This window comes from Otolemur garnettii, unplaced genomic scaffold (assembly GCF_000181295.1).
Source record: "Otolemur garnettii isolate 467f Iridium unplaced genomic scaffold, OtoGar3 scaffold00152, whole genome shotgun sequence".
NCBI lineage: Eukaryota > Metazoa > Chordata > Mammalia > Primates > Galagidae > Otolemur > Otolemur garnettii.
The window spans coordinates 4,651,934-4,662,183 of NW_003852547.1; the positions used below are offsets into that span (position 1 = coordinate 4,651,934).

Below are 10,250 nucleotides of genomic sequence, written 5' to 3' on the forward strand. Positions count from 1 at the left end.
CTTGGGCTTAAGTGATTCTCTTGCCTCAGCCTCCCACATTGCTGGGACAACAGGTACCTGCCCCAACACCCAGCTAGTTTTTTTTTTTTTTTTTTTGGTTGCAGTTGTCATTGTTGTTTAGCTGGCCTGGGCTGGGTTTGAACCTCAGTGTATGTGGCTGGTGCCCGAACCACTGAGCCAGGGGCACTGAGCCTCAGAGGAAAATTTAGAAGCTAAAATGCCAAGTAATCTTCCTTGTGTGTGTGAGTGTGTGAGTAGGGGTGTGAGTGTGAGTATGTGTGTGTGTGTAGGGGGTAATCTTAAGTATTAGCTTGGTGAGTATTTACATATTATGTACTGGGTAACCCTCATCTAGGTCCCAATTCTCAACCTTTTCATTTCCACTCCCTCATGGCTCTTACCAATCAATGGTCGCACACAGAGATAAACACTGCCCTGACTTAGAACCATAGCTTGGTTTTGCTTGTGCTTGAACTTCATACAAATAGAGTTGTGCTGTATGAACACTGGATGCCTGGATTCCTTCACTCAATGTGATGTCCGTGAGATTCATCCATGGTTTTGGGTGTACATACTGTTATATATTTCTGTATAACTGTAAATGCACCATAACATATTACTCCATTCTCCTGCTAGTGATCTCTACACTATCTACACAATACCTCTCACATTTAAAAACCCTCCAGTTGCTTCCTGTTGTCGGTAAACTAATATACTCTAGACATCTCCAGAGGAAAGGGGATGCTTTCCTCTTCCATTGTAATATTCCTGGCGCAGTAACTAGTTCATATGAACGTTAAATTTTATGTCTGATCAATATTTCAAGTAATTTATTAAAAGCATCCACTGATGTTTATTGACATTTTTGTGGAAATGGCTTTTCTCCATTTTTACAAAGATTGGATGAAGTGGAAAATAAATGTATTGATTTTTCTTTCTTCCATTTTCCCCTCTAAGGTGATTTATCTCATCAGAAATCCCAAAGACATTATTGTATCCAGTTATTTTTTCTGGAATTCAGTGAATTTGGCTAAGAAACCCAAGTCAGTGGAACAATGTCTTGAATGGTTCCTGGAAGGAAAAAGTGAGTGTGCTTTAAAATATGGACGTTAGGGGGCGCGCGGAGTCCGATCTCAGACCTTACCTGACACCCACCTTGTATCCACATCTTGCCAGAGCAGGGCTGCAAGGCTCTGTCACCGCTGGAACCCAAATCTGCAAAGTACACCTGCTCTCCTAGATGGCGGGGCTCTAGCCAGCCCCTCAGCTTGTGTCCAGATAAACCTCGCCTCTCCCAGAGGTATTTATAGGTGTCATTTATTTGGCACCAGCCAATGTCAACCAAAGGTTTTGTGTGGATCTTATTTGGATCTCAATTTAAAGAAACCAAACATGAAAAGACATTTATGGAAGGGCTCAACTAAAGCTCAGACTTTGGACTTTACCTTAAAGATGTAAATAATGGAACCTAATTGTTTTTCCCCTCCCTCATATTACCCGCCCCCCCAAGAGATATTAGTGAGATAATCAAGGAAAAACTGAACCATGATTAGACATTAGAAGATAGTAAAGAAGTATCGTGGGGGGGATTTTTGGATAATGTAATTGAAGGTGACGTTTTAGTCTGGACAGATATTCTGAAGCATGTGAAGATGAAATGTTATTATATTTGGGAGTTTTCTAAAAGAAAACAGTTGGAGGGAAAAGGGAAACAGATGAAATAGGGGGAAACAGATGAAATAAGGTATATTCTATTTTTTTTTTTTTTTTTTGAGACAGAGTCTTACTCAGTCACCCTGAGGTTATTGTTCCCAGCAACCTCCACCTCTTCGCTCAAGTGATTCTCTTGCCTCAGCCCCCTGAGTATCTGGGACTATAGGTGCTCTATCCGGCTATTTTTAGAGATGGAGTCTCACTCTTGCTCAGGCTGGTCTCAAACTTGTGAGCTTAAGCAATCTGCCTGTCTCAGCCTCCCAGACTGCTAGGATTATAGGCGTGAGCTACCTTGCCCGGCCATAAAATGTATTCTAAATAACACATCAGGAAACACTGCTCCTTACTTGTGACAAATAATAAAACCCTCTCTTGCTACAGAAAAAATAACCATCTAGCAATAATTGAAACTAAGAAATGGGCTGTTAGCTCTTTAGGTATATTATGGCGTTTTGTATATATTGAAATACAAATGTATATATTTGTATACATATTATTTGTATTTCAATAATATATTTCAATATGTACATACGTATGTGTATATATATATTTGGTGTGGTGGAATTTGGCAGATGTTAGTAAAAAGGGTTTAAAGATTCAGTTAGGCAAGGTGAATAAATTCCAGAGAGATATGGTACAGTACATTGACTAAAGTGAACATGTTGCTGACCAGTCACAAGTTACCCTGTAATAAAGGTAACCTCTGCAAAAACTGCTGGTCAACAATGTGTTAAGATGTTCGATGCTCTAAGTGATTCTACGTTATAAGCAGCTGAGAGATGAGGGGAGGAAGTGAGAATGAAATAGGCTGATTTGGGACAAGTGCGATTTGGGAGGAATGAATCAGGGAACAGCTGCTATGTTAATATAATGTATTACATACTTGAGGCTGGGAGTGGTGGGAGAATCCCTCGAGCTCAGGAATTCAAAACCGGTCTGAACAAGTGCGAGACCCCATCTCTATTAAGACTAAAAAAAGTTGGCCCAGTGTTCTGGTGGGCACCTGCAGTTCCAGGTACTCCAGAGATTGAGGCAGGAAGATTGCTTGAACCCAGGAGTTTGAGGTTGCTGTGAACTAAACTGATGCCAAGAAACTCTAGCCTGGGCAACAAAGTGAGACTCTGTTAAAAAAAAAAAAGTATACAGGGTGGCACCCATAGCTTAGTGGGTAGGGCACTTGGCCACATACACCCAGACTGGTGAATTCGAACCTGTCCCTGGCCAACTGAAACAACAATGACAACTGCAACAAAAAATGGCTGGGTGTTGTGGTGGCTGCCTGTAGTCCCAGCTACTTGGGAGGCTGAAGCAAGAGAATCCTTTGAGCCCAGAAGTCTGAGGTTGCTGTGACACCACAGCACTCTACCCAAGAGTGACAGCTTGAGACTCCATCTCAAAAAAACCCAGTATATATAGTATTTTATATATATATATAGTATTATATACTTAAAAATTGCTAAGTGAACAGATTTTAAATGTTCTCATCGTCAAAATAATGGTAAGTATGTGAGGTGAGGAATATGTTAATGAGATCCCTTTTTTTGAGACAGTCTCAGTATGTTGCCCTTGGTAGAGTGCCATGGCATCACAGCTAACAGTAACCTCAAACTCTTGGGCTTAAGCGATTCTCTCCTTTTTTTTAAGAGACAGAGTCTCACTTTGTTGCCCTTGGTAAAGTGCTGTGGTGTCACAGCTCATAGCAACCTTCAGCTCTTGGGCTTAGGTTGCCTCAGCCACTCTAGTAGCTGGGACTACAGATACCCACGACAACGCCTGACTATTTTTTGTTGCAGTTGTTTAGCTGGCCTGGGCTGGGTTCGAACCTGCTACCTTTGGTGTATGTGGCTGGCGCCATAATCACTGTGCTATGGGCGCCAAGCCAATGAGATCCTTTTTATCAGTTCACAATGTACGCATAAATCAAAACATCATGCTGTACAGTGTAAATACATAAAAGTTTTATTTGTCAATTACATCCTAATAAAGCTGGTGAGGAGTGAACCTAATAGATAGGATTAACCTGTTTCTCTGCCTCCCCCCATGCAGTGCCATATGGGTCATGGTTTGACCACGTCCATGGCTGGGTGTCCATGAGAGAGAGGGAGAACTTCCTGCTGCTGAGTTATGAAGAGCTGAAATGGGTAACCATCATTTTAGTAGTCGGTGCACACCCTCTCACCACCACCTTCTCCTCCTCTGACTTCCCCCCATTTCTCTGTGTCTCCATTCCTCCTTCTCAGTCAAAATTTAAAAAGAGAAGAGTCAGTAAGAGTGGGATGAACTTCCTGATCCCCATTTCCCCATCCTGGTTGACCCTTTCCAAGATTCATGTTTATCTGTGTTGTTCTTTACTTTATCTTAAAACATCTAAAGGGTTATTCAATACATTCAGGCAGAGGACCACGGCTCATGCTCACACTGGTGGTTGCAAAAACCTTTGTGGGCAGGACATATGGTGCTGCTGATGGCCCAGTGATGAGAGGGCCCTGGGGAAGGGACAGAACTGGGTGTTTACAGTTCAGTTCCAGAGATGTGTCCAACTGTCTGACGTCTCAGCCTCATTGGTAAGAAGAGAAATGAAGGCATGATATCAACCTATGTGAATGTGTTGATGCCAAGGACTGGAGGGGCTGCTGAGAGATAGGAGAAGGTGTCAGGCGATGCTCAGGACCAGCGAGAGTGAGGAGACTATTATAGAAACAACCTGACCTGTTAGTGGTATCCTGGAGAAAAGAGAAAACCACATGAACACTGGACGCTGCTTCCACCTGAGAAACATTACCTCCCATCCCCTTCCTCTGCCCACCTCCGTCCAATCCCCAATGGCGGCAGTATGAATGCATTTTAATTGGAAGCCTATCTTTTTTCTTTTTCTTTCTTTCTTTCTTTCTTTTTTTTTTTTTTTTTTTACAGTTTTTGCCTGGGGCTGGGTTTGAGCCCACCACCTCTGACATATGGGGCTGGTGCCCTCCTCCTTTGAGCCACAGACGCTGCCCAGGGAAGCCTTTCTTAACACATAAAACGCCTCAGGTCCATAATTCCATACCTTCTTATAATTTTCCTTTCATCTCACACACTGAACTTTAATTTTACCTATCTCCACTGTTATATGTCCTCTTGTTTGACCATGACTAGGGCTTATAAAGGAAAGCAAAGTTTTAAAGCATTATAATTTTAAGAGAAAGGCCTCTGATTCACAGAAAAGTCTTTCTGTTATAAAATGCTATTTTCTTATCATAATCTCCCAGGATCCTGTACCAAGGACTAATGATTGAGATACTACATGAGAAGATCTTATAAAATTCTCTGTATTATTCAAGTGTGAGTTATGAGAAACAGTATTGCTTGATGGCATAGCCAGGATTTGAAATCAATTCATTAAATCTTTGTCAAGTTTTCCCCAAATCTCTCCTTGCTTAACTCTAATTATTGTCCAGGAGCCCTTCTCAAAGGCTCCCTAGAAACCCGAGGCCCTGTCTTTTACTGCTAAGTTCTCCTAACTCAACAACCACATGAGAAATCCACCAGGATCCTGGCATCTTTCACACACTTCCTGCTCTCTGTTTACCTGTTCCTCTTGCTTTCTCCTGGTTGCATCCAACTCCATCACTTCTCCCTTCTGTGTCCTGTTTCTCTCTTCTTCTTCCCTCTCCTCATCCTCATCTTGCTTCTCATCCTGGTTTCTCTGTTGCCTTTCTCTCTCACGTCCTCTCTCTTATTTTTCCTTCTTTTAGGACACAGAGAGAAGTGTGGAGAAGATCTGTCAGTTCCTGGGTAAGAAAGTAGAGCCAGAAGAACTCAGCCTAATCCTCAAGAATAGCTCCTTCCAGGTCATGAAAGAAAACAAGATGTCCAATTTCTCAATGGTGGATGATGCTTATTTAGTGCACAAAAACCCACTTATGAGAAAAGGTAAAAGCAAATGCTCTGGTTTACAAATGTGTCAGAATACATTTATTGTGCTTACAACAGGGGCTAACAGTTGAGATGAGGAGTGTTTGAGTGTGTCAACTGCAATCACTCATTCCCCAGAGCATTTGTTCTGTCCCCTTATCGGGGGGTCTCTTGTCATGGTGCTGGTGTGGGCTGCAGGCACTTGGAGAAAGTTGATCCATCTTAAAATGATTACCTGAGTGATGAGGAAGCATTTTGATTCCCTGTCCTGTGAATTTTACACAAGAGCATGTCCCTTCTACAAACAGTGACCAGGTGATTTAGCTCCTCCTGCCAAGCTTGTGCACTATGATTGACCTGCAGAAGGAGAATGGAATTGGGGTATTCACACTGGGGCTACCCCACTGGGCAGTTAGTGTAGAGAACTGTCCTTAACAAGAAAATGAATGAAGGAATGACTCAGCTGGAAAAAGGAGAGAGGTGAGACTTTGCTATTAGACATTGTAAGGCTGCATGTGGTTAAAACTTACCTATGTCCCTACCCTTGGGCTCAAGACAAATGGAAGTATCTTTTGCATGGAGGTCGAGAATCCATTCTTTTTCCAAAATCCTACAGTTCAAATGTATCTGGGTTGGTGATCCACGGAAGAAAATAATGTAATGTTTCTAAAGCATCAAAGGACCTTGAGCAGGTCAGGGCCTCTGTTGCCCCAGTTGGCCAGGGGGACAGACACCAAGAAGGTCAGTCCTGATCCCTAACATCTAATGGAATTGGTCCTGCTGGGTTTTGGATTGCTGGGGACCCATGACCTCCTTCTTCTTTCAAATTTCTCTCCTTTGCAATGAGAAGATCTCTCATCCTCTGCCTTCCCTACAATTGCATTTTGAAAGCAGATAACATGTCTGGTTTCATAGGTTAGCAGCTAGAAAGGAATTTTGCCTCAGAATGAATCTTACCTCAAGGTTTTAATTTTGCCTTGGTAAGACCTGGGTGATATTTACATGAGATTTTGCACTTACAGTTAAGACTTTTGGGCTGCTGGGCTAGGGTGCAGGGATTATGCATATGAGAAGGACGTGGATGTGAGGGTGCATGAGGCAGAGTGATGTGGGCTGAATTCTCATGTTGAAATCCTAACCTTCTGCATATAATGTCCTTAAATCCTAACCTTCTGCATATAATGTCCTTAAATCTTCATAAGGTAACTAAGTCAAAATGACATTTATAGGGTGGGCCCTACCCCAGTATGTGTGTATCCTTAGAAGTAAAGGAAATGTGGACACACACATGTGCACACACAGCGAGCAGAGGAAAGAACAATGGATGTCTACAGGGCACCAGTTGCATGTTAGACATTCTGCTCTGCCATTTCTACTGCATAAATAAGCATGCAATATTTATTTATTTATTTATTCATTTATTTATGATAGAGTCTCACCATGTCACCCTCAGTAGAGTGCTGTGGTATCACAACTCACAGCAACCTCAAACTTTTGGGCTTACGCGATTCTCTTGCCTCAGCCTCCCAAGTGGCTGGGACTACAGGCGCCCACCACCGACACCCGGCTATTTTTTTTGTTGCAGTTGTCATTGTTGTTTAGCAGGCCTGGGCTGGGTTTGAACCCCAAACCCTTGGTATATGTGGCTGGCACCATAACCACTGTGCCACTGTGCGATGGGCACCTAGCCCATATAATTTTTATTATACATCATTAACTTATTTCAATCTACATTATTCTGTATTACCCATTTAATCAATATGTTGAAATAAGTAAATATTAATTTGTATGACAAATAAAACACTAAGATAACTATGTAATTTTTTTTTTTTGTTGTTGCAGTTGTCATTGCTGTTTTAGCTGGCTGGGGCTGGGTTCAAACCTGCCACCCTCATTGTATGTGGCCAGCGCCCTACCGACAGCCACAGGTGCCACCTGATAACTATGTAATTAACAGTAAGACTTCTTTGGCTTCAAATGTACATTCATCATTTTAACCATGTTATCTTTCCAATTTATTTTTTGTTCATCTTTTATCAAACAGAGGTAGCATAATACATTTTTGTATTCCTTTTTTTTTTTTTACTTTTTGAGACAGAGTTTCAGTCTGTCTCTCAGGCTTGAGTGCACTTTTGTGATCACAACTCATACCAGCCTCAAATTCCTGTGCCCAGGCAATCCTCCCAACTCACTCTCCCCAGGAACTGGGACTACAGGCATGCACCACCACACAGCACATTTTTTTCTATTTTCTTTATAGACAGGGGTCTTGCTATGTGACCCAGGCTGGTTTCAGACATCTGGACTCAAGTAATCCTCACACCTCCGCCTCCCTAGTAACTAGGATTACCCTCCATTCTTTTATTCATCCTTTGAGCAAATATTTATTGAGTACTTACTCTGTATCTGTCCCTCTTTGAACCACTAAGTCATTGGCAATTTAGGTACAAAGTTGCAACTTTCTAAAACTTATAGGGATATATGCTATATACACATCCACTAAAGGGAAATGCATGGAGCTCATCCTATGGGTAAGTGTCATGAAGTTAAATACAGCAGGTTGGGGACTAGCAGTTCTAAACTGGGTGGTGAGAGAAGCTCACTGAGAAGACTGCCCTGGAGCCAAGACTGGAAAAGGCAAAGAGGCAGGACATAGACACACCTGGGAGAGCAGCAGTGCAGGGAGAAGACACGGGAAACACATGTGGTCTGAGCGGTGGGGACACCTGCCACCTGTGAGGCAGAATCACAAGTCCCAGTGAGCACAGTGAACAAATGGGTCATCACAGGAGATGGAGTCAGAGAAGCAAAAGACACAGATCAAGCACCTGACACACTTTGCCTGAGTGAAACCAAGAGTCCTTGAACTTGAGCAGGAAAGTGGCAGGATGAGTCTTCACTTCTCAAGGGGCCAAGGGGGCTGTCATCTGAGACCAGCTTACACAGAACAATCCCAAACAGAGAGACTGCTTATAGTCTATGACCTTAATGCAGGCAAGAAATGATGTTGGAGGCCGGGTGCAGTGGCTCAGGCCTGTAATCCTAGAACTCTGGGAGGCTGAGGCTGGTGGATTGCCTGAGCTCACAGGTTGGAGACCAGCCTGAGCCAGAGTGAGACCCTGCCTCTAAAAATAGCCGGGCATTGTGTTAGGCACCTGTAGTCCCAAACCCTTGGGAGGCTGAGGCAAGAGAATTGCTTAAGCTCAAGAGTTTGAGGTTGCTGTGAGCTGTGATGCTATAGCACTCTATGAGGGTGACAAAGTAAGACTCTGTCTCAAAAAAAAAAAAAAAAGAAAGAAAAGAAAGAAATGATGTTGGCTTGGGTCAAGGTAGTAGAAACAGGGGTGCTGGAAAGTGGCTGGATTCTGGTGTGTCAGCAGACATAGCCGGCAAGCCTGTGGAAGGACTGTGCACAGGAGGGGCTGGGAGAGAGGGGAAGGTGAGAAGTCTCCTCCAGGCAGGCAGGAGTGTAAATAGGTGTGCTGCCAGGAGGCACAAAGGCCACCAGTGGACCACTGCTCATTCTGCTATATTAGCCACAATGTCCATGATGGTGACAGTAGGAACAGACCAAGGAGTAGACATGCTGGGGTCTGACCTCTCCCCCACCCCCCACCTGAGCTGAGTGTCTGTTTCCTGTTTTCCAGGAGTAACTGGGGACTGGAAAAATTACTTCACAGTGGCCCAAGCTGAAGCCTTTGATAAACTGTTCCAGGAGAAGATGGCAGATCTTCCTCGGGAGCTGTTCCCCTGGGAATAATGTCTGAGATATTCCTGGATCTTACATGCATACTGATACTGTTCTCCTGTCCCTGTACACGTGCATGACTGGGGGTCATTGCAGAAAACCTACTAGCTCATCCTGGAGCCCTGAATGATCACATCTTTGTATCTTTGACAACTTCCTTGTTGAAAACCTCCATGATACCCCAGCACATATTGTGGCATCCCAGATTGTTTGAAATGTGTGTAGTCTTTCAAACAAATACAGTGCTATAGAAATAATAAAAATATTAACCAAGAGCGTGTCCAAAAACAATTTGAGTGCCTGAGTCTAGGAGCTAGAGACCAGGGTAGGCAGCATAGTGAGGCCCAGTCTCTGCAAAAAATAAAAAACATTAGCCAAGTCCAGTGTAACAGCCCTGCCCCCCAGCTCGAGGCAGAAGGATCACTTGGACCCAGGATTTACAGGTTACAGGGAGGTATGAGTGCACTACTGCACCCCTTCCTGGCCCCAAAAGGACACTGGCCTATTTGGTAGGATGAACTCCTGAGATCTCCTCTCCCACATCTGGAATGTGTGGAGTCTGGAGGAATCACTCCTCTGGGGCCCAGGGAGGGGCCTATGACCAGCAGACCTGGGAGCTGTTCCCAGGGGATGGGGATTTTCAGATAGGAGGTGCTGAAAGCCACTTACTACCTCTAGTGCTCAGCAATTGACATTTTAGAATGGAGGAAAAACTCTCATATTTGTCTAACCCACCTGTTCAAAAATTGGACCTTTTTTATGTTCTGCTGCTCTCTGGGGGAGCAGAGCTGTCTTGGGCCACACATCGAATATACAAACACTAATGAAAGCTGCTTAGCAAAATAATGAAAAAGTCTATCTGTACTTTTGGAGATATCGGATACCACAAATAAGA

General features: G+C 43.5%; 1 protein-coding gene across 1 annotated transcript in view; it reads left to right on the plus strand.

The window, feature by feature from the left end:
• Positions 1-9,628, plus strand: part of LOC100949505 (bile salt sulfotransferase-like) — a 13,026-nt gene extending 3,398 nt beyond the window's left edge. The window contains exons 3-6 of the mRNA XM_003799563.3: positions 958-1,084; positions 3,760-3,854; positions 5,448-5,625; positions 9,255-9,628. Coding sequence (XP_003799611.1) covers positions 958-1,084; positions 3,760-3,854; positions 5,448-5,625; positions 9,255-9,367 — 513 coding nt within the window. The 3' untranslated portion in view covers positions 9,368-9,628. The remainder of the gene's footprint in view (positions 1-957; positions 1,085-3,759; positions 3,855-5,447; positions 5,626-9,254) is intronic.
• Positions 9,629-10,250: the final 622 nt, after the last annotated feature.